The following is a 26,202-nucleotide window of genomic DNA, read 5'->3' on the forward strand; positions in this document are numbered from 1 at the left end:
TGCCTTACTGACATGTACATGTGAGCAGCATAGTATAGTTGTCAATGTTTAGTGTTCAAAAATAGAGTTCAAAAATGGCAAACTGGCCCTGACTACTGGGAATAAAACTTGTTAAAGAATTGGTTTCTTTTTCCTTCTCAAATGTTTATGCCGCCTGATAGTGATGAAGAAGACACAGCCATTGCTGTGGAGATGACCTCGAAGAGTTCTAATACAGAGGCAAAGTTCGTGGGTGGAGGGGGACGGTATAGGGGGTGTATGGGAGAGGGAGCATCTTGTCTGTATACCATCCAGGATAGTGTCGAGATACAAGCCTTCCAAGGCTGATGTCGGGGGGCCAATGAAGATAACAATTGTTTGGGTTCAGGCCGACATTGTCATTTTCCATCTGCCTTAAGTCTTTTCTGGTTTTCCTGGAATTGACCCAATTGTCCGAATTGGGTGGCCAATTTCCGTCGAGCCGAACTGGCCACTTCTCCAGGTTGGCATCCAAAAACGTTCATCCCGTCTACGACAGTACTCGCCTATCTTTTAAGTCTGAGTGTTGACAGCCTTGCAAATTCTATCAAAATTTTGCGATAAATCAGGAAATTGCTAGCTCCAAACGGCAGCATACCTGTTATCATAATTTCTATTATATCCTACACGGAGAGGATTGACAGGCACACAACCTTCCACTTCTCCCAGGAGTCCCTTGTGTATCCGGCTAAAAACGTTTTAGTTGGGAAATGAGGGCTCGCCTTTACCGTCTTCTAATCGAGAAAATTTGGTCGATTACGTTGAGAGACCAGTTGATAAATTCCATCTTGGGTTGAGATGGCTACGATAGTTCAGACAGAGACAGCACAAGACAAAGAGAAGCAAGTAGGGGAGATCAGGGCAGTGAGGGAGAGAGAGAGGCATCCACCTATGTTGACAACCAAAAGAGAAATATGAGATATGTTGCGTTAATGATAAATCTTAAAGAATTATCTTAATATGCATTGGCTTGAATATGTGTGTCAGATTCATTATTTATTTTGGAAAAGGCAAATTTTAATCATCACTGTCTGATCAATTGGCTCTGGCTAAAACCAAAGGTGAAACAGCAAAAATTTGGCAATGTCCATGAATTAAAAAAACTAAATTATGTTTATGACAGGCCAAAAAGCTCATTCAAAGTGGGATTATGCGGCCACTATGAACAACATATTTATATTCCACTTGTGTCAGTGTTGTGACACAAACATCATTCGTGTACAAATGTTGAAATGACAAGAAAATGGTACTGAAGAGAAACTGAGTGTAATCAGCCTCTCTACTTTTATTGTCATCCTCTTACAGGATTTCTCTCAGCATGTCGCCAACTTTTCACAAAGAGATTGGGTTTCCATCTTCTAAAGGTTCTCAGTGAGGTGCACAAACAGCCTAAGAACAGTCTGGCTGCTGAAAGCAATTAGCAACTGACATGATAGTGTCAACTCAGAGGACTTCTGGGAAAGAGAAGAAGCTTCAAGACCAAAGTAGGTCAGTCGGAGTTATAGTAAAACTTTGGGGGGCCTCTATGAGACATCAATTTTCATCTCCCTAAAGGGGCCCACATTGCAAATAAGATTAAAAAAAGTGAAACTCAGGTTCACGATTCATAATAACATTTAAGCTCCAAAGCCCCCAGAAAGAGGATGTGGCCACAACTGTACACAATTGAGCAAACAGGCTATAAAATCACCAGTCCAGCTTTTTGTGGTCCCCTTTTCCCTCGCCCATAAAAACCCACCACTCCATTTCAAAGACAACCTCGGTCTTAACAATGGCTTGCAGATGTACAGCCAAACATTTATTTGAGGTAAATTAGATGTTATCTACACGTCATAAATAGTGTGTCTAGACTTATCGACACATTTATATGCATTTGTACTGGCACAAGAATGAAGACTCAAGCTACTTTACAGGAATAGCGTGACAATTTGGCAAGTGCGTCACACTTTTTCATTGGATAAGCTTGTTAAAACAACTTAACATCAAAACTTAGTCGCACCTTCAGAAGCTAGCCTTGACTATGAAAATAATGTGACCTCAAATATTTGGCAATTAATAATAATCAATAATTAACAAAAATTGCAAAACAAATAGTTACAATCAGTAATTCTTTTCTGAGTAGCAAATAGATCAGTTATGTTCTTACCATTTCAATGAGAATGTTTTTTTTTCAAATTTTTAATTCTGTTACAAAAACATATACCTATATGCTGTATGTACACATACACACAAATACACACACACACACACATATATATATATATATATATATATACACACACATATATTATATACAAATATACACACATATTTACCTATATATACATATATATGTATATATATATAAACATACATACACACACACAAAAGTACATATTTATACATATACACACAAATATACACACACACACACACGCGCACACACACACACACACACACACACACATATATATATACATATACTGCTCAAAAAAATAAAGGGAACACTTGAACAACACAATGTTACTCCAAGTCAATCACACTTCTGTGAAATCATACTGTCCACTCAGGAACCAACACAGATTCATTTTGACTTGTTTAAAGGACATTACATCAAAGTTGGATTAGCCTGGAGTTTGTTTTTACACTTTAATTTTGAGTGTGATTCCTAATCCAGACCTCCATGGGTTGATACAATTGATTTCCATTGATCATTTTTGTGTGATTTTGTTGTCAGCACATTCAACTGTGTAAAGACCAAAGTATTTCATAAGAATATTTCATTCATTTAGATCTAGGATGTGTTTTTTAAGTGTTCCCTTTATTTTTTTGAGCAGTGCATATATACATATATACACACACATATACTGCATATGTGGCCACAGTAAATCAGACATGTGATTTCACAAATAGAACAAGAATAGAATATGTTTTCAAATACCTGCTCCACTCTAATCTCATACTCTCCATCCAGCTTCTTTCCCCTGAAGTACTTTGTCCTGGGAACAAACAAGAGACACAGTATTAAAGAAAAAAGAGAGATACAGTTTATTGACTGCCAAACACTAAGATAGTAAGGGTTAGACAGATATTTTAGGTTCCCTCCTGGAGCTACATTATTGTGCTATGAGCACTACACAAGTTCTTTTTACTCTATTTTCTTACTCTATTTAAATTATTCATATTTTCCATGGATACATAATCTAACCTTATGTGGCCTTCAAGTAAACAGAATCCCCTGGCAAAGACTAACTGGTGAAATAAACAGAGTTTGATAAAGTGAACCAACAGAAAGATGCTTTCACCATTTTATAAATATAATTTGGACATAATACTACAGAGGAAGGGAAAAAAATAAAATAGGCAAGTATTACGTCTTGGAGAAGATATCCCTTCACAACTACACTTTATGTTCATCCACTCTGTAACTATGTTGCAGCTGTGGACTGTTTACTCTGAAAGGATTCATTTTCTCCTCCTGAAGGTAGGGTCACCTTAAAAGTAAAACAGTAATTTTTATTTGGTCCATTTAGTGAATAAACTCAAACTGATTATTAACAAGAACCAATCTTTTCTGATATAAAACTGTCAAATGCATAAATGGGATAAAGTCTAATCATTTTCAAATGTTGGTTTAACAGTTATTAGGAATTAGGTTCCCTGGCTGGGTACGTACTTTTCGGGTTGACTGAAGCTTATGTCATTATTTGGATATTGGTTAGTTGGTTGGTTGGCTGCATGTTTGTTGGATGGTTGGTTGGTTGGTTGGTTGACTCTTTAGCAGTAAGGTCTTAGCAGGTTGACTGAATAGTTTTCAGCTTGGTTGATTGTTGGCTCGGAAGGGGGGGTGGACTGTTCATATGAACTGTTAGTCTATGTTCAACAGTGAGAATTAATTTTCAGTCTTGTTCTCACAGTTAAAAACAAAATGTGGAATTACACAATAGATATTAAGGCTTGAGGACTGCTTTGGGTTTGTATGTGTTGTTATCTATGTCTTTGGTCTGTGGGTCTTTTTGCTGAACTCTCACCCCTGATAGGCGTGGGACAGTTAATCTGTCAAGGGCTTCAGGCTGAAAATATGAGTAGTCAAGGATTTAGGCTACACGCTGGAAGCCTTCACTTAATTGGACAGGCTGTTTGGGATTGAGAGTGCCTCTCGATCTGGTCACACCGTAACACATTTAACTTTGCAACATTTTTCTCAGAGCCTATTGCAATGAACAGCCTCAACTCATCTTTTTCTCTTCCCCATGACCACCTCTTTGTTCTTAATTCCCATTTTAGGTACATTCATTAGCCTTCATTATGGCGGCCAACCCAGCTTAACATGTTAACATCACCCAGCTGTTGAGGCTGTAAAGTTTTGTGTCCGTAGCTGTCTTATTCTCTGTAATATCGGAAGTGTCAAATATTCAGCATGACTGACCTACAGACTGGTAATACAATGCTCTCTGACATCCTGGACCACAATCAACACAGGGTAGGCTGCAAACACTGCAGCGTTCTCGGTTAAAAATGACTGGTATGCATTTCAAGATATTGCAAAACATGTTGTCATATCACTTGATCAATTTAGGTTACAGGCTGCTTGGCTTTACATATGATCAAATGTCCACTTTCAGCTCCTCAGTGACGTCTGGACTTTCCTTCTCCCAAGTGTGTGCACACCCATTGTATAAACACCCATGCTTTTTCAAACTATGAGAAAAATTCCTCCTTCTTAATACGAATTGAAGCGGGTGAATGAATAGACAAAAGAATTCCGAATTTTCATATTAGTCCTGACTTTGATTTTTGCCCTCTCTTATAGCGTGTTAATCCAACAACATTACCATAAGGGATTGTATGTCTTTACATTAAGATCAAATTCCAGACATGTTGGTTTAACTTATCAGGGCAAGAAAACTTTATGAGAAACACATCTGTTAGACCGTGGACTATCTGTTTTCACTTTGAAACAAAATCTGCTCTAATAAAATTAATTGTAGGAACCACAACCACTTGTAGTTTATAGTTACATTCCCAACAACCTAATTGCTGGCGCTTTTAGAGGGAAGTGAGCGCGGGATCAAGTTCTTGTTGATGTTAGAAAGTCTATGTGGATGGCTTGATACAGGAAATATGGCACTTATTAAAGAATTGCAATATTTCAGACAAATGAATTTGATATTTCGACCGACAACACTGACATATATGAACATCCATGACATTTTCAGGCAATCATAGTTATATTTTGATCAACAACTTTCCAGCTGATTGTGGTGAAGGTAGGAAAAAAAATCAGATATTCTGCTGAATGAGTAATTGGAAATCATGATGATGGCATGAGCAGGCAATCCCACCAATATTAAAGGAGGGAGCCACTATAGCCACAAATAGATGGCTGCACTGGTTAGTGCTGACATTTGTAATGTTAGCTTTATGAACACACACGAGATTGCTGATTTGTCTAAATCATGATTTTGCTAGATAAAAGTGACAAATACTAAACTGCTTGTCCAAAAACAAACAAACAAGACATCTGATGCTTAAACAGAATGGGTTTTGGGGTCTAAAACTGAAACCTGTGCTGTTTTGCAATATCAGTGTGCAATAATCTGTTGCTGTTGACAGCCCATTAATATAATTTTTTTCTTTTCTTACAGCAAGATATTCTCCAGCTCCAGAGAAAATAAGCATATAAAGTAAATGTGGAAGTATAGCTGAGTACGTGTTTGAGAATCTCTTGGGGAATCACCTGGATCGAAGATTTTTACAAACTCTTCTCTGAACAATTCTTGTCAAAAAGCTAAACTTATAAGTAGAAAATTCTGAGTTAGTTGCGGTCTGACACTCCATAAACTGGTTAAAGGATAACATTGTACCAATGATGAAATAAGGAATAAAGATGTCGAAGATGTGCAATGAGTGCAACTTTAAGGTTGTTTGCCAACCATATCCTAAGCTTTTAGCCTGTTTCTGACAAACAACATGTATCTTCATCCCTGTGTGGTCTCCTTGCTTCTACTTTAGACACAACATGAAATTTATATGGCTTAGGCTAAGCGAAGGTTATTATAGTGCTCTGAAGGCAACTCGAGTGGTAAATGCTTTGCCAGAAGGGGAATGAATTGAGCAATCAGATGCTCATATCATTCAGAACCAAGTGCAAAAAGACTGACAGCTAATTGGCAAAATGTCAGCCTTCAGGGGAGGGAGAGAGAGTGAGGGAGACACAGGGGACAGAAAAGGGGGGATTGTTAGTGGTGGCGGTGATGCTCTTAGAGATTTCGCCTTAGCGCTGTGTACTGCTATTGTGCTTCAGGCCAAGGCTGTCAGGACAGAGCAGTGTCGCCTCAGAGACCCCAGCCTCTCTGCTGGAATGTCCAGGAGGAGATTCAACCATTAGGCAGGCCACGATGGATGGATGGAGTAACCTGGATCTGAGCAATTCACAGCTTCTTGGTGGTACGCCTCTCCCGCTAATGGCCAGACAATTGCTTTTGCAGAAAATTATGGTTTTGTTTACACTACAAGGCTTGGTGAATATATTGGGTTTATTGCTCTGATCTGTTTTTTTGCTCTTTCTTTTTTTTGTAAGTGGATAACATCAGATTCTAGCTAGTATTGATCACAGCCATGAGTTCAGACATTAGATTACAGCTCCCACCCAAAATACTACAAATGCCTCACTGTACCTTCACTGATGGCTTTTGAAAAAGAATGAGGTTACCAAAGAACAGTGAGTAATCTGCTGACACAGAATAAGGTTCTATTTCTTCTCCTTTCAGCTTTTCCCTTCAGGGGTTGCCACTGCGGATCAACCTTCTCCATCTAACCCTATTCTCTGTAACTTCCTCGCACACCAACAACCTTCATATCCTTTTTCACTACGTCCATAAATCTTCTCTTTGGTCTTCCTTGAGACCTCCTGCCTGGGAGCTACAATTCCAGCATCCATCTACCAATATATTCACTATCCCTCCTCTATACATGACCGAACCATCTCAGTCTGGCTTCTCTGACCTTCTCTCAAAAACATCCAACATGTGCTGTTCCTCTGATAGACTCATTCCTGATCTTATCCATCCTCGTCACTCCGAAAGAGAACCTTACTGCACCGCTGGTCTTACCACTGTCTTGTGCACCTTTCCTTTCACTTTGGTTGATAGTCTTCTAAGGCATAGTACCCCTGACACCTTTCTCCACCCATTCCAACCTGCTTGAAACCACGACAATCACCCACAAGGGGGGGGGCATGAGGGACATGAGACAAACATGCAAATAATAAACACCATGTAAACAATGCATCAGAAAATGAAAAGACCCCAGTTCCAGTTTCACTCTCTGTTGCTCTGGACTGTTGACCCCAAATACCTGAAATACTCCAACTTCTTGACACCGCACCACTGTCTCACAGCTAGCGTACATGTCATGCACCAGTCTAACATACTTCCCTACCACTCCAGATTTCTTCATAAAATACCAGTTCCTTTCTTGGCACCCTGTCATATGCTTTTTCTAGGTCTACAAAAACACAATGCAGCTCCCTCTGGCCTTCTCTGTACTTCTCTATTAGCATTCTCAAAGCAAATACTGCATCTGTAGTACTCTTTCTCGGCATGAAGCCATACTGCTGTTCACAAATGCTGACTTCTGCTCTCAGTCTAGTTTCCACTACTATATCCCATAACGTCATCGTATGGCTCATCAGCTTTATCACCCTATAGTTGCCGCAATTCTGCACATCCCCCTTATTCTTAAAAGTGGGCACCATCAAACTTCCTCTCCATTCTTAAGGTGACACAGAATGAGATTATGGGTCAATAAAGACAGACCCAAGAGTTAAGTTAGTTGTGATATGGTTATTTGTTGATATTATGTAAACTATGACCTAACCTCAACCTCTAAGGATCTAAGGATCAGGAGGCTGACAAGCACTTCTACAATGAAGTGGACGCTCTACATGCTTTCATCAAAATGTTTTTATGCATTACTTTTCACATATGAAGAAAATGTGTTGATGCAGAACATTAAGTTGCTAATATCGAAGATTTTTTTTAAACAAAGATTTAAAAATACCTTATTATAGTATCAGCAGTCCGACATGATAGTACAGTGTTGGAGAACAGTAGATGACAGTGTAATCAGAGAACAGTCTGAAAGTGGATAAACAATAGTTCACTCTTCTGTCTGGACTCTTAAAAGCAAGAATTATCATGTTTAGGCAGTAGAATTAGATCTCAACAGTGATTAGATGCCACCTTGTCAACAGTTTAGAAGAAAACTCAATTAACTGTGATGGGATAACCAGCCTTGGGGTACAGAGGTTTTTCTTTTAATTCCTTTTTTGCTTTCGTGTGATTGGATGTCTTAAGCAAAGTGTCTGTGTGATCAAGTTATCACTTGTCATCACTATTGTTATCTTTTGTTTTCACTTTTGTCCAAACGCAAAAGTCCTATTAGCTAGTGTAACTGAAAATTGTAACACAGCTCCTCAGAGAAGAGCCTGAGCTTTCACATGACCGAAGAAAAAAAAACCAGACACAAAGTAAATGAAAAATTTGCCAATTTTGTTTGAATTATATCTTATAACTTAACATTTGCTTTTAAGCAAGACGGCCAGGAGATTTGACAGGGGAAGCAGCGCAGAGCTCCCAGTTTCTTAATTTTCCTTTTCCTGTCAACAAGGAGAGGACGCAGTTGCCTAAAAGCAGGTTTCCAATTGTTCCTAAGGCAAACAGTGTGACTGCAAAAATCAACACCAAGACACAGACACGTTGCCAAAGCAGCAACCAAATATTTGGCTCTTTTAACAGCCTGTACCATTTTCAAGGGGTCAAATGAGATCCAAACGTGCAGCTTCCTTCTCTACTTTAAGAATTTAAAGAGACAAAAATAAATCTGTGTCACAGAAAGATTCAAAGCAAATGTTTAGTGAGAGTGTTTGTGCATTCCTTCTGATCTCAAGTAAAACATTTAGACTTTCGTCCCTGTTGCTTTTATCATACCTTTGACAGACTGGATGAAAGAGACTGGACTAACATTTGCCATTAATAATTTGTTCAAATACATGGGTAACAAACAGGTTAATCACCAAGTGGTTACCATAATGTTGCTGCTTGTACTTTATTTTTATTTATTCATTTGTTTATTATAAATTTATTGGATTTCAGAAGCAAACTTATCCATTATTCTACAAATTGAAATTATAATTTTCAAAGGAAAGTCAACAGCTTATTTTGACTAGGGTGGACTTAATATAAAAAACAAAGTGACAGGAAGCACATATAAAATACGGTTATTTATTAGTTTATTAAATATGTAGGGATTTCTTACTAAAGGCCATAACCGCATCATCATCACTACCGTGACCTCCATCCAAAATTATGAACATTTAAACACGTTTGTTTCATGTTAAATGTAAAGCAGCCCAATATTTTTGTGTTACTGTATGTCATTCTGTTTCTTTAACAGATTGCAGAGGAAGAGCAGCTGCCTGCTGCTCAAACTTCATCCATGGGAGGTAAAACTCAGTGGTCAGATTTTACTGATGTTCTGTATATATCACTTAATATGACAAAATAAATGCTTTTTACTTTCTCGTTTGTTCTAGACTGCTCAGCCTGTAAGAAGCTGTCAAACGTTGCCATCTATTGGCAGAAGATATTTCTCACACAGGAAAAATACAGAAAATTGTCAGGCTTTAGTTGAACTCTAGCGCCCCTCCGTGTTCAATAACAAAACAGAATGATGGTCAACCGCTCTGTTCATTTGAATGTAGAAAAATTGACAGGGACTATTACCTACTCGTTAGTTTCTAAGTTTCTAAGTTAGTAAGTTAGTTTGTTTGTTTGTCATGTATTGCTGTAGAAAAATGTATTTATAGTTTCTAACTGGCAAAGATTTTCCTCTGGTTAGTTGCTTACACCCAACCTATCCTCATGTAAATCATATTTACTATCAGTTCATATTTAATCCAAATTCACTTTAACACCCCCTTGCCCATCAAGCAGCACAATTTGAATTATATTAATTGGTGATTACCTTAATACCCTCTTTGCTTGTTGAACCATTTTCTTATTTTTAATCACAATCGTAGACAGAATATGTGACAGATATTCTCCTGTGCTACCAGACTTCATTTTAGTTGTTAATAAAGTGGGCAGGATAAATATGCTGAATCCCACGTTTTACATCAAAGAAGGTTGAGGGGCTTTTTTTAACCTTCAAAATCATTGCTATTCATATTCTCAGATTTTATAGCTATTAAAGCTACATTGGTTAACCAAAAACTGATTACTCTGCTTGTAAACAGCAGATACATAGAAGTATTAAATGCTAAAAAAAGTCTCAGCAAAAAACGAACTCCTGAAAATCTCACAAAAAGGACTCATTAAAAGTGTGACTGTTTCAATTTAAATATTTCACGCTATTTTGCTGAGTTAATTTGTTTATGGAGCAGCAATTGCTAAAAACTGTCATTATCCTCTGTATAGGGTTAAATGAGTTTGTTCAGGTGATTGAGACCCCCCACCTGTTTTCTTAAGAGGGTTATGCATGGAAGCCTTAGATGGAGGATGATCCTCTGATGATTCATTACACAAATACCACGATGTGAGGAGGAAGGAGCCTTTTTGGGATTTTATCCAGGCAGCTTAAATTAAAGAAGCTGGCCCTCTTTTCAGAAAATTCAAAGCAATCTTGGTACTGTCACTCGGGTCGCTTTAGATCAGCAAACACACTTAGACCTCAGCTTGATCTCCCCGCAGAGTCTCTGATACATGGGCTGCGGCTAATAATGATCCCTCCTAATACTGTCGATAAATTCAAAGGGGCTGGATCTAGCTAATAATGGCTTCACTGCCATCGATTTAATGCCACATGTCAGGCGGCAAAGTAAAAATTCATGAAACGGAAGAGTGTTTTATTGATTCAGCAAGACAAATATGATAAACTGTGGTGCTGAAAATCAATCCACAGTGTGCAGAAATGAGTTGATAACAGCGTGCTTATTTGTATAACTGTAAAAGGTTAACCTATCTCCACTCTTTTTTTAGATGAACAAATATGTCTCCACCTAAACCTTTTTTTTCCCAACTTCACAGGATAAGTCATAGAACAAAGGAATGGGCTGGTCTTTAACTAATGTTTTTAACCACAAGCTGTTCAAACCTGAATTAAATATTTCTGTGGCTCTTAGGGCGATAGATAGACAATAAAAAGGACAAGAGTCATCCAGTGGGCTAAGAGGCATTTGGGGCTGTCACAACCAGCTATACTGTCATTTGATATAGATTTAAACGGCCAGCAATGTGTCCTAGTGCGAGAAAATGCTCAGGGATGGCCATCAGTGTTTTGCGAAAGTGTGACTATTGCATGACAACTGCATGAAATGATACACTTGGCAAAAGGAAAAAGTTATTAATTTAAAAACCAGGCATGTCTGTTGGAAAGAATATCAGAAGTACAGATGTGGTTTGTCAAGGATAGCATTGTCCTGTACTTTTTTTATTTTCCACGGGCAGTTAATTTGACTATCCCTTCCTGCTGTGCGCTTTCATTGTTTAACGCCAGGAGCCGGGTGGATCATGGACTCCAGCTTGCCACTTCAGAATGTGTTATCATCACCAACCTAGTTAATCAAATTCATGTCACACACTGGTACACACACACACACACACACATATATAGGCTTTAGGAGATATGCCTAACTATGCCTAAAGATTTTAACATGTCTGTGGTTGCACATCAAAACAAATACAGTATCCTTCCCACTGGTTGGTGATATAGATATAAATTATATAAATCGGAAATCATTGCATGTTTAAATGTTACATGCAGGCAAAATGTCTGCTTTACGAAGGGTCTGTTGAATGTGTCAGAGGAGAATTGAAAGTAGAACGAATATATCATCCCTCATTTTCTAAATTTGTCTTCTCATCTAAATTTTCTGATATTTGCAGCTTTCTTTAATGGTGCAGAGAGCAAAATAGTCATTTGCATATCATAATTCTACCTACTAGCAAAAAAGCAAGTTGCTCCGTTGCGACCCACAAAAAAAAGCACTTAACTATTTATTTAACTAAAAGTGTATCATTCTTAATAGTAAAAGAACAGGGCAGGGTTTGATTGCATCCCTGAGGTTGAGTGGAACATTGGGGGGGGGGACCATTCAAAGTTTAAATTTTTCAAGTGAACAAATTTTGTGTGAAAAACATTTTGGATTATCTACTGTTTAGAAAAACTGCATGCAGTTTTGTGGTTAAAATGCCAATAGCTTTGAGAAGGAGGGTTAAGAGTAGTTTAGAGTGGAAGCAGTGATCGTAAAAGTAATATGCATAATGAAATGGATGACTTGAGAACCTCCAGAGGCAAACCTCAACGAACTGTATTATTCCCCATTCGATACCATTTTAGGGAAGTTGGCTGCAGTGTACGTATGCAATTGCGTCAGACAATGTCATCATTGTTGTTGTTGTTATTACTACTATTATTGTTATTGATATTATTCCTTGGACTGGTCGCCAGTCAATTGCAGTGCCTCAAAGAGAGACAAAAAAGAAAAACATTCACTCTCTCATTCACAGATAAGGGGAAATTTCAAAATTAACATTTTTGGACTATGGGTAGAAATTTGAGAACGCGGAGGAAAACTGCACAGGACACGCAAACTCCACACAGTTTGATAATGAATCTAACCGGGGTCCTTTGTGCTATGAGGCAGAAGCGCAAACCACTGCACCATTGTGCTGCCATGACAAATCTTGCAAAATAAATTTATATATACACAATAGACGTAAACCTCCTGCCTCTGCTCTTTTACTGCTACTGTTAGTTCTTCATTGGGTTCTTAAGACATTTTTATGCCTATGTCCATATACTTCTCTATACATCTCATCTATCTGTCTTTTGGTCATTAAATTTTAGCTCTTTTTCAGATTTGCCCTTCACTTCTTACAAGCATGACATTTTTAAATGTCGAAAAGAGTCCATCTACTCTATAAGTCTTCCTAAATATTTCATTTCACATAGTTTATTATGGGGAGAGTCCAGAGATGCAGTTTGTACTGCGATTGAACAAGCAATTCATGTCAATTTATCTACTTTCTAACATTTCTCATTTTACAGGGATTTTTCTGCATCATGACACAGGAAGTGTAGCAACTGGGGTTATAATTTCAACTCATAAAAGCGTGAACTGAGATAGAGGATAAAATCAGGCAGTGGAAAAATGAAGAAACTAAACTAACAAAAACATTTAAATAGTTTAAATAGTGACATTTCTGAACAAATAATTGTACCCAAAAACTCAAACTGAACCAAAATGTGCATTCTATGAATCCTCTAGCTGAAATGTTATTCCACATAAGACAAACACATAAAACGCACATGATTCTTGACAAATATCAGGGAAAGTTGGAAAATTAATTGGGATCTGAAAGAACTGTGTTAAAAAAGTGAACTACTTATCTCATTCACTCACCAGTCTGTGTGCTGATCATCTATGACCAGAAGAATCTTTGGCTTGCGGACGATGGGCTTGGGGGGTCCACTTCCTGCTGCAGCTCCCTCAGCAGATGCTGCTGCTGCTGCTGCTGATTTGGCGTGTGCAGCGGCTGCAACATTCTGAGCCATCTGAGCACTCTTCACAACACTGGAGAAAGAGCTGAGGAAGCTCCCTGTGCCCGGAGCTGAGGTTGGGGCCGGGCCCTGGGTCTGGTCGGGGGCGCTGGGCGGCTGCCGCCTCTCTGTGGCCGGGGAGGCTGGGGAAGAGGTGGATGAACCAGGAGGGGTCGGCCTCTGCAGGTCCATCATGTAGCCATTAGGAAGGTTGGCCACAAAGCTGCTGTCCGATAAGCGGCGGCGAAGGTAGTTCATGATTACAGGCTGGTGGATCAGTAAGGCCAGAGGTGGTGAGAGGAAGAACGCCTGGAGTCCTGCAGAGGGGAAAATTGGTTTAAACAACCACACAAAGAACCGGAATTTACCACAGGCTTTTATTACTTAAACAGTCGTGGCAGATTAAAGTGGGTTAAAATTGATTTTTTTTTTTTTTTTTTTTGTCTTTTCCCAGCTTGATTTCTTAATGCGTTTTAGTCTGGCATAATCCAGGACTCCATCCACTGTCTGCGTCACCACAACAGACACATTATCAGAATTCGATTACCTTTGTACTTACTTCGTTGAACTTATATTTTGTGTTTTTTTATTACTGATGGGTCTGGTTGACCCCATGCCTGGCAACCATCCAAATCAACTGAGCTGAAATTTCATTTTACTCTGTGGGTGCACCAAGCCCATTGTCTTATTTTGCTGAATCACAATCCTGTGCTTCTTGTCCCTTGTGACCCTTTAACCTATCAATATAGGTGTCGTTATGTTTCAAATACTCGAGCATTAAAAGGTGTGGGGGAGGTTTGGCTGAGCTCTCAAGGTCATGGTTCCTTTCTCGGTTGAGGACTGTCATAGGTTGATATGTTCCCAAATGACCCTTGGAAACTTGTTTGAGTCCCGTTTTCAATGCTGTGTTTAAAAATCTTGACTGAAATCAAACACATTTGGCTTATAATTGATTGAGATCCTGAAAACTAATCGGACCCAATTGTCCAGAGCTGTGAATGAGAGAGTGAATGGTGCACAATATGGCTCTATATGTCCCTGTAATCAACTAACAACCAGTCCAGGCTAGAGACCACCTCTCACTCTCAGTCAACTGTATGTCAAGATTCATTCGGTACCTTTCGTTATTCAGGTACACCACCTTATGTGAAATAATAATAATTCATACTTTATTAATCTCTTCCAGGGAAATTCCTTCTCTGCATTTAACCAGTCATGGATGAATCATAAGCAGTTGGCTGCCGTCTATCAGCGACAGAGGAACAGTTAGGGGTTCAGTGTCTTGCTCAACAACACTTGAGCCAGGAGTTGAACCGCAAATCTTCAGTTCCAAGGACAATGGCTCTTCTTCCTACAATTCAAGCTATTTAACTCTACTTTGCCAGCATAAGATTGCAATCGCAATAAAACTTAAGGGCATAACTTGTCTGTACCACGGCACACCTAAAAGATGGTTGAATCTGACTATGACTATAAACTAAAGGTAGATATAAACTAAATTTACTACAAGTTTTTTCACCATGGAGTTCAGCTATTATTTGCCAACACCACCCTCGCAACATTTTATTTAGTATAGTTTATGTGGTTAAGGTAAGAGTGAAAGTGGATGTAAACAATAAGCAGTTTCAAACAAAATGCTACTCTGTTTTGTCAGTTTGTTTTAATTGCATGTGAGAATTCCTCTGTAATTTCTCTGTGGTCACTGAAGTTAAAGAAGGTACACAGAGAGTATGTGCTCAGTTCAATAAATAACAGCTGATCCTATGGTTTAGGTTACACAGACAGGGTCTGGTAGAAGTACAGGTACACAATCCTATGACAGGGATAACGCAAAGGTTCAGAAGGGATTCACAGCTCTGTTATTTATGAGGATGCCAGGAGAAAACGGTTATATAATACATCGCACCCAGCATGGCAGAGAATAGGCATTTAAACAGATTATCAAGCATGCACTCTAATACAGCCTCAGGGATACAGCCTCAGGGCAGCACAGGCCAGTGTCTCCCTGAGCCAGCCTCAGGGGACAAGGGCTAGTGTCTCCCTGAACCAGTACCAAGTCCGGACAAATGCAGAGGGTTGCATCAGGAAGAGCAGCCAGCGTAAAACTTTTTCCAAAACAAAAAATGCTAATCAAACCTAATTATCAGATCATACCGGATCAGACGAGGTCCAGGTTAACAACGACCGCCATTGATACCGATGACCTACAGGATACCAATGGAACTTGGGCTACAGTTGATCAAAGAAGGAGAGGAGGAAGGCGTGTTTGGAAGCAGAGAGAAGAGGAAAGGCAAGAGTCTGGGACTGAGAGAAGGGACTTTGAATATCGGGACAATAACAGGATAAGGTAGAGAGTTGGTCGTCATGATGCAGAGAAGGAAGGTGGATATACTGTGTCTCCAGGAGACCAGGTGGAAAGGTAGTAAGGCTAGAAGCTTAGGAGCAGGCTTTAAGTTGTACTATTATGGTACTGACAAGAAGAGAAATGGAGTAAGAGTTATCTCGAGGGAGGAGTTTGTTAGGAACGTTCTGGAGGTGAAAAGAATGTCAGATAGAGTTATGAGTCCGAAACTGGAAATTGAAGGTGTGATGCTCAATGCTATTAGTGGCTATGCCCTGCAGGTGGGATGTGAATTTGAAGAGAAGGAGAAGTTCTAGAATGAGTAAAATGAAGTGATGCAGAACAGGCCCAGAAATGAGAGAGTGGTAATTGGTGCAGACTTCAATGGACATGTTGGTGAAGGCAACAGAGGGTATGAAGAAGTGATGGGCAGATTTAGTATACAGGATAGGAATGCAGAGGGATAGACAGTAGTAGATTTTGCAAAAAGGATGGAAATAGCTGCAGTGAATAAGAGCGGAGGTAGGAGCACGCAGGTAGACTACATCTTGTATAGACGAGCTAACCTGACAGAGATCAGTGACTGCAAAGTAGTTGTAGCTGAGACTGTAGCCACACAGCATAGGATGGTGGTTTGTAGAATGACTCTGGTGACAAGGAAGATCAAGAGGACAAAGGCAGAGCAGAGGGCAAAGGGGTGGAAGCTGAAAAGGGAGGAGTGTCTCATGGTTTTCAGGGAGGAGTTGAGAAAGGCTCTGGGGGTTCAGGGAGAGCTTCCAGATGATTGGACAACAACAACTAGTGTTATCAGGGAGACAGGTAGAAGAGTACTTGGTGTGTCATCTGGAAGGAAAGTAGATAAGGAGACTTGGTGGCGGAATGGGGAAGTGCGGGAGTATATACAGAGAAAGCTGTTAGCAAAGAAGAAGTGGGAAACTGAGAGAACAGAAGAGAACAGACAGGAGTACAGGGAAATACAACTTAAGGTAAAGATAGAGGTATAATATAATATAAGGTATATATAACAGTGATCGTCTCACACACACACACACACACACACACACACACACACACACACACACACGCCATCCAATCAAAATTCAGCAGGGCCAGGTCATGGCAGAAGGCATTGTGAAAAAAGGTGCTACCAGCGACTTCTGTACCTATGAAAATTGATCAGTTCAACATTTGCGGTAATTAATAAAAACAACTGAGAAGGGCTGAACAAAAATGGCACAGAAAAGAAAATCATATTCTGCTTACAAGCCGGAGGTAGTGAAATATGCAGCCGAAAACGGCAATCGAGCAGCAGAAAGAAAGTTTGAAGTTAGTGACAAACTTGTAAGGGACTGGCAAAAAGCGGAGGTTACTCGTACTGAAATGAAAAAATCTAAAAAAGCTAATCGCGGGCTAAAAGCTAGCTGGCCACGGCTAGAGGAACGAGTTCACACATGGGTGCTTGAATAACGTGCTGCCGGGAGAGGCTTGTCAACAGTACAGTTGCGTCTTCACACCCAGGTAGTTGCCATGGAGATGTATATAAATGACTTTGCGGGAGGACCCTCCTGGTGTTACCGCTTCATGCAACGTAATTGCCTCTCTATCAGGGCAAGGACGCCATCCTGTCGGGATTCAGAAAGGCCTGAAAAATTGGAACTGCAAGTGTCGGAGTTGGTGGAGTTGTTCAGAAGTGACACCGAAGAAGAAGATTTTGTTCAATTTAGTGATTAAGAGTGTCACCGATTGTTTGGTTGTAGCATGTGCTATATGCTATAGTTATTTGAATGACTCTTACCGTAATATGTTACGTTAACGTAGCCTACCAGGCACGTTGTCAGTTCGTTGTTAATGCTTCATATAGGCTATGCTTATTCAGCCTGTTGTTCTCTATTCCATTTTTATTTAAATTGCCTTTCAAGATGAAATGTCTATTCTTGGTGTTGGATTTTATCAAATAAATTTCCCCCCAAAAATGCAACTTATATTCCAGGACGACATATATATATATATATATATATATATATATATATATATATATATATATATATTTATTTATTTATTTATTTATTGTGCATTTTTGGCTGGTGCGACTTATAATCCGGAGCGACGTACAGTCCGAAAAATACGGTATATGTGTGTGAATTTGATAAATATCATTACATTTTGAGATACCTTTGTGGTGAGATAATGAAACATTAAAACACCGGTAATTGGGAGTTACTGTTACAGAGACACCAAATGTTGAAAGTCTCCAATAAAATATTTACAGTATCTAAACGTATTGCAAGGGAATGCATCACTTACCAAACAGGGAGCCAGGCAGTCAACTCTACTGCTTCTGTTTGGATTCCAGACATGTTTAAGGGGACATCCGTGAGAAAGGACTAAACACTAAACACATCCCCTACCAGATTATCATACTTTGACATCAATTGTCCCTTAAGCTTGTCATGTATTACAGACATTAAAATTAATTTTCAAGTAAAAGCTTATGGTTCAGGTCTCTTTGCAAAAACTAACCCATCAACCAGAAAATATCTTAATGCTGAGATACTGCAAATCACTACTTCTCAACACTCCATAAGCTGCTTTCTCTTCCAGTGCTTCTGAAGCTAAGAAATCCTTGAAGTTTCCCTGCAGAGAATCCACAGAGGGGAGAATCAGTTCCATCAGAATCTACGCATTGTTACCACTGACTCGACCAGTAACAAACAGTGAGAATAAGACTCAGAAGGGAACAGCTGCTTGGATTACCCACCTATTTTTGACCTCTTTAATAATCTTTGTGTTGGAAGTGAAGAGGAAAAAGAAAGGACAGGGTTCTTTCGTCAGCTGCCAAATCTAATTTGCAGCTCCAGTGTGCCAGAGCTCTACTGCAAGCTGATGAATGGCACAGCAGGCGGTGGATGAAGGAAATATTAGAGATCTTTAAACTGTAACAGCTAGTGAGACTTTGGCTCAGATGTAATCACAGGCTTTGCTCCATAATAATGGGGAAGGGCAGGAGAGTGCCACACCAAACTGCGGGGTCCTGCTCTTCTAATCCCTCTGTGTGTGTGTGTGTGTGTGTGTGACCTCCGCAGTGTTGTTTATGGCTGGTGAGGCACGGACGTCATCACCGCACGTCTTTTTCATATTTGAACGGTAAATGTGAATTTTTTTAGTGATTTAAAAAAAAAAAACTAAAAATGGTGAAGCTCTTTGGAAAATAACTTAACAGTGCAAATCACTGAATAAATATAACCATTAAATTTATTTTTTCATGTTGCATTTTTTTCTTTTCCTGATGACAGGTGAGGCCCGGCCTCCCCTGCCTCTACTGACTGCACGTCACTGGTGTGTGTGTATCTAGTGTTGGGGGCTCATCCCTCTTAATTAGCATTTTCAGATATCTCGGAAATGTTCAATTTTTCTGTCAATTTCATTCACATTAAAATGACATGATGAAAAATGAAGCAATGAGTCAATTAAGTAATTAATCAGGAAGGCACATCCTGCCAGGATCTGACAGCAAACAACCTCGCACGCACACAATCCAGTTTTCACACTGGCGAACTAGAGCAAGTTTTGAGAGATCGGTGTTAGTTTGTCTCATGTGCGCTGCCTCACCCCAAACAATCCAACATGGCTTTTATTATTCATCACAGTTTGAGCAGAGGGGCCGGGAGTTGAGCCTGTTAGGGCTCCTGGATTCTAGGCAAAGTAAAGGGGAAAGTAAATGGAAGAGAAGTCAGAGACCAAGGATGGGAGTTGGTGTTTAACCTGGTTTTGGTGTTTGGGGAGATTATATATAACAGCATTTGTGACGCCCCCTAAGAGCTCATGACAGTTATAGTCCTGGAGTGAAATGTTTTAGCTGCTTTCGGGTTTGTTGATATTAGTGAGTCACTCCATCTGTCCCTCTGTCATTCAGACACTTACTTACAAATACATCTTGACAGCTACAGAACACTGTGAAATAACCTGATGAACTACAAGAGCACTTGTATCTCGATTTTCAAACTAAGACAAATTGTTTAAAGGGATTTCAAAAGCCAACTGCAAAATATTGTAATCTAGTTCTTGGAACTGATTTTACATCTGAAAATACGTATTTAGTTCAGTGGGTCGATTAATGTCTTTTTAATTTGTTGAATCAAATACATACATAAATAAATGACACTATATACACATAGGTCTTAAACATAAATTAACAACAAGATAACAGTAATTCATCTATAAATCCTCAAAAAAACTTCATCTTGACTGAAAAGGTGTCTGCTGAAGCTTTATTGGCTCAGATCTGAAAACACTTCTAAAGAAAAATCATATCAGTTTATTTAAGACTATCCATAATTACTACACACTCCCACATTATACATTAGTAAAATCTGTAATAATTTTCACAGGCACAAGATTTAAGATAGGATTGCTGAGACTGTAATGTTAAGGTTATTTGTCTCTGAATAAATTACATGGCGGTAATTTTTGGAGATTTTTCTCCTCGAGGAGGATGTGTGCTCTCTGAGCCCCATTAATCAGCGTGAATGAGGAGAACATTTCAAATCCTTAACTATAAACCAGTTAGCTGCTGCATTTCATCCGGCCGTTCGTAGCAACAGTCAGCAGGACGGCTGAAGAGTGGAAGAGTTTTACACACCACATTTTAAACAGAAAACAAATTCTCCTGCAGTTTATGGTGAGAAATAGTCACAGTTACTATGGTCAGCTGTGCATACTTTGATTGTTTTAACTGCATGAAAGAAAGGATTTCATTTTGTGTTACCCAGTCAAGTCAGCTTCAATAAACAAGACACTAAATTCTAAACAATCTGTGCCACTATGTAGATTATGCTTTGCCATTTTATGCATCGCAAAGTCACCAATACATGGAAAAGCAAGATAAAAAAATGTACTAAATTCTAAACAATCTGTGCCACTATGTTGCTTATGCTTTGCCATTTTATGCACCGCAAAGTCACCAATACATGAAAAAGCGAAATGAAAAAATAGTAGTGACAGTAGAAGGGATTTGCCACAGGGCAACTTAAACACATGCTCTCTCTCTTACGCGAACGTCCGCACGCACACGCATGCACGCACACAGAGTGAGAAAGAGAATTAGGCTCAATTACACCATTAGAAAATATTACCAAATGCTATTTAGCATTTTGGACTTTTCAATTACTATCAATGAGACTTTAATCCACCATCTATTATTAGTGTATGTTGTGAATATGTTGTTTTGTTTTTCTGCATGAGCACTTGTTTTGTAATTCCGTGGCCTATTGTATACAAGGTTATTTTTATGTCCACTGGTTTATTGCCTCAACCCCTCTATTTGTCAGTCCCTCTCACCACTTTCAATCCCCACCACCCCCAGCCACTGCTTGTAGGTGCCTCTTGTTTTTTTCCTTAGACAAGTGTGTATTCAAGCTTTGATGCCAGGGTTACTTTGTAGAAACCGTTGTTTAGTCACATTTGGTCCACCAATTCCAGAGTTCAACTGGAGCCTTATATGTTCCATTATGTACCACTCTGCTTCTATCTTGTCCTCAAGACTTCTTACCTCCTTGTGACATAACTTTGTTCACTCGCAAAGTAACAGTTTTGAGAGTTTCAACACAGGGAACAACTCAATAAATTGGACCCAAATTATTCAAGATTGTGGCAGTAAATTTTGTTATGTGAACCTAATAAACAAGATCTGATTGTATTTTTCCATTTCTACATGTCTTAAATTCTTCTGTTTCTGTGAGAACAAAAAAGTTTTATAACTACAGGATATTTTTTTACAGCATGAATGTTACTGTCATTAGACACAGGGGACATCATTAAATTCTGTGCGATCTCAAATACAGATAAGTATATACCATGGAGAGGTTGCAATGTTGTATTAATGGCATAATATGACCTGAATAGTCTTATACTCATGTTAAAAGATTAAAAACTTCATTCATAGATTTATTTAGTTGTGCGATGTTGCAATATTCTGGTTTCTTCACTTTTGAATACAGAAAGAATCATAGAACATAACACCTGTCTTATTTCTGTTTTTTTTTTTTTTTTATGTTATGTATACTGCCACCACTCCCTATCACACATACAGAATCTGACTACACCTAACAATTAATTGTATTTCCAAAAATCAAAGGAGTACCAGTCGCTTAGCAACTTGCTCCCTTTCTTACTTCTGGTCCTACGTGCCATGCAGAGGCTGCTCTTAGAACACCAATGGCAACAAAATAACTCATCACTATGTGTCTCATAGCCACCGGCTTGCTGTTACTGCTGTAACATCAGTAGGGATTTCGTCAGAGAGAGTCATTATATGTTAAGACCCCAATTATCGAAGCCTCACGGTTGAAACACTGAAGAAACGAGTCTTAGCCGCTTTCACAGCAACTCAGCTCAACCAATCAGATCAAACTGAGAGCATTATTTTACAAAAGTGTTAAAATTGTTGTTTTGGATTCCATAGAATCATGATTCGATTAACATATTTTCATGAGCAGTGGGAAACAATATGTCAGGAACAGTTGAAACATGTCTGCTTATGTTAGCGATACTTAGCGAGTGGGGTGCAAGTGCCTTTCGATGCCAATTGAATGCATGTTCACAGGTTGTATAGTGTTTAGAAAACTCACTGTGAAAGTCTCCCAACACATTAAGAAACAGATCTGCAAAAAAAATCAAAATACAGCTGTGACATTGTGATCTATGGCAGAAAATTTTGCATTCTCAGAGAGTCTTCTCAAATGAATGAGACTGTTCTCTTAATTTGCTCATATTTCCAACTGAAACTGCACTGAAACTGCAATGAGTGACACGATGAATAATCTGGGCAGAGAATAAGGCACAAGGTGCAAAGGGGCATCATTGATTTAGAAGAAAAAAAATAAAAACTAGTCTGGAGTTGAGCCATTGTAACAGCAGCTGACTTGTCAAAATCTGCAGTAAGGATTCAATGTTAGAGAGTGAAGAGGCAAAGTTGCTTGTTGACAAGTCTGATGCCAAAATATATGCAAAGGGTTTCCGCAGGAAAAAATGAAAACTTTCTTTTAAATATCCATTCAAAGCCCTCATTAAACAGACCTATATACCCTAACCATATTTCTGCAGAATCTTGGGAGAAAATTGACTGAATTATATGGCTCTGGAGAAGTGTCCACTTCCACCACATAGTTGAGGTATCCAGACACAAATTACAAAGACAACTATGTTGGTACCCCCCTAAAAAACAGATATTTCCTATAAAATCTCTAAACCACCATTATTCAACTGGCACTGTGAGATTAAGTTAGATCAGGAAATCAATCCAAACCTTAGCATTGGTGCAACATAAAACAAACATAACACTGAATTATTGACAACATTGTATTTAGATCAATTTGAATGGCAGACAAAATAAACACTAAGCACACCAATAATAATCCCATTCAGAAATTTGCATGACAAATGTTTTACATTTTTATGCAATTAATGCATGCACAGCACGATGGCTCAAAATCACACAATTCCATTTACAGGCACAGAGTGGTGCTCGGACCCTTCCTGGTTGCAGAACCGACCACATCAAATGTACAACTCTAAACAATATAATGGCCTCTAACTGTGAAGTCTGGGAATATAAAAATCCAGGTCACAATGATTAAGGAGTGGATATTAATCGTGGTTACTTATTAAATTAATCCACAGCTATCATATGATTCATCAGACTAGAAATTGTAATTCTGTGACAAGTATCATTTTAATCATTACTCTTAAACGGAAATAGACAATATTACAGTATCAAAATTGTATAATTACCTCTATGACAACAATCAAGATTTTTATAACCAGAAAGAAACATTTGTATGGCCTCCGGACACCACAACTAACCCAACTGCCTTTAAAAAATATAGAATTCCATAGTTTATCAAAAGGTAAATTTGCTGCATCATGCAGACATGATTTCTGGTATTGAAATGCAAAGAATTCATCCTGAATCATTGACCTCCAACAGTGTCACCTCTACAAGCTGACACATGCACTTAAAAAAAACTTCACTTAGTTTTTAGGGAGGTTGTGTTGAAGCCAGCTGCTCAGTTTAATCAGTGCAAACTCACTAAGTTCCAGCTTGTGAAAGCACTATTAGATTTAGGCAATTAATTCCAATGTGTGAAAACATGTTGGGAAATGAATTGACTCTTGACTTTGTACTGACGTTAAAAAAAAAAAAAAGTTGGAACCACACAAGTGTGACATGATGAGATTAGAGTTTTAAGGAAAAAAATGAGATGTATTTTCACACTTGTACAATCTCTCTTGAAATGAAAGAGCGGCAAACAAAAACATCAGAATGCTCTCAGCAAAACATCACAACGGGGTGCTGCAGCAGCAGCGACCTGATGAGGTGGCGTGTTACAGCGGAGCCACCAGGCAGTGACCTCATTGCACTTATCCCACACAACACATTAGTATCTAATGATACACAAACTGACACGCACCCAAATTCAAACATAAATGTGCATAGTGACAATGAGGGTAGACTAAATTACACCAAAGATCTCTGTGTCTATCTGTTTAAAACTGGAAAGTTGCAGATTAACAAATCCATTCACATTGAGGGACAGCAAGTCTAGTCTCAGAAAAGGAGTAATTTCAAAATAGAATATTCTCATTATTGGTCTAAACAGGCAAAGGGATTGGCAAAATGCTAAAAATTCATAGGTGGGGGTAAGCAGAATGCTCAATAGTGCCAAACGAACAGCATCCACAACAACACTGTCCAACTTAATACAAGATTAAGACTAAGAGGATATTGATAAATCATTAAATAGAAAGGGCTATTGTATTAATACTGATCTTCCATCATTTCTGGTGGATGTAGTTAAATGGTGAGGTTATTCAAGACATGATGGTCAGTGTTATTTCGCAGTGTCATCTTCATTTTGCCAGAAAAAAAGGGGTAATTAGTGTCTGGAGCCAATCTTTCATGCTGAGGAGCATCTGTTAGGAGACAAAGCAGATGACAGGTTGTGGAGGAAGACTTCGCTCTGATAGCCTGATTAATATTTTATTGTAGCTATTCTGAGGTGTATCATTAGCATCAGTATTCAAAGCTTACGGTGGATTCATTTCATCTAAAGGAGGACACACTCCTTGATCATTTTTCTTTCATGGAATAAAATATGAAAGGCGAAATTCAACAAAGATATCCTCAAGTTGTGTTGCTTATCGATCGCTTTAGATTTGACTGATACGCTTCTTCTGGACCACGTGTGTGACATTTATGATCTTTTATTAAATTTAAATGGTCTGATAACAAAGGCAACATTCTTTACCAAGGACTTCATGGATTCATTGTATGTATTCTACAACTAACAACATAATTACATAACAAACATAACAACAAAATCATTATGGATGAACCATGAACATTCGGCAGCCACTTAGCAGCACCAGGGGAGCGGTTAGGGGTTCAGTGACTTGCTCAACAACACTGACAGGCTTGGAGGAGGACGGGAATCAAACCAGGAATGTTAATGTTACTAAAATAGAAATTTTGCAGGGTAACATTTTTCATATAAATAATGATGATGACATCAAAAAATGAACGGATTCTAATAATAAAGAAAGATATTTTATTCATACTACTTTTATCATTTTTAGTAACAACTGTAGGGTTCAAATGGTAAGTTACGGCACCCCGTCCACCACTCAGAAGCAGGGATATGCCTGCCATTGACAAATCAAATTCTTCATTGTGCACCTACTTTTCATGCTGGTTGGAAGTAATTTGTAACTTTAGTTTACTGTGCATGACTCTGCACAAATCTTCCACTAATATTTACATTGTGTATTATCTGTATAACATAAAACATACAATGCATAATGAATTTCTAGGTCTTAGCCAGGACATTGAGTGGATCTGGTTTGGTGGCCACAGGACAAGGTCCCTCCTGATTGCAAACAATGTGGTCCTGTTGGTTTTATCCAGCAGTGATCTCCAGTTCCCACAGGAGCTGTTTGCAGCAGAGTGTTACACGGCTGGGATAAAAATCAGTACCTCCAAATCCAATCCCATGGTCCTCAGCTAGAAAAAGGTGGAATACCGGAGATCAAGAAGGCAGATCAGTGCACCGTAAGCAGTAATGGGGATCTGCATTGGTCTGCCGCGGTAAAGAAGGATCTGAGGCAAAAGGCGAAGCCCTCCATTAACCGCTCGATTTACTTTACAACCCTCACCTATGGTCATGAGCTGTGTGTAGTGACCAAAACAGCAAATCATTGATACA

At 38.9% G+C, this 26,202-nt stretch overlaps 1 protein-coding gene across 1 annotated transcript in view; it reads right to left on the reverse strand.

Annotated features, from left to right (window-relative positions):
* Nucleotides 1–26,202, reverse strand: part of syn3 (synapsin III) — a 113,198-nt gene that overhangs the window by 84,413 nt on the left and 2,583 nt on the right. Inside the window, exons 2-3 of the mRNA XM_086146954.1 lie at nucleotides 13,466–13,919; nucleotides 2,939–2,996 (exon numbers count right to left, since the gene is read on the reverse strand). Coding sequence (XP_086003080.1) covers nucleotides 2,939–2,996; nucleotides 13,466–13,860 — 453 coding nt within the window. The 5' untranslated portion in view covers nucleotides 13,861–13,919. The remainder of the gene's footprint in view (nucleotides 1–2,938; nucleotides 2,997–13,465; nucleotides 13,920–26,202) is intronic.

The sequence above is a fragment of the Fistularia commersonii genome, chromosome 5 (assembly GCF_037954325.1).
Source record: "Fistularia commersonii isolate RoL2024-O1a breed Wild chromosome 5, RoL_Fcom_v1.0, whole genome shotgun sequence".
Taxonomy (NCBI): domain Eukaryota; kingdom Metazoa; phylum Chordata; class Actinopteri; order Syngnathiformes; family Fistulariidae; genus Fistularia; species Fistularia commersonii.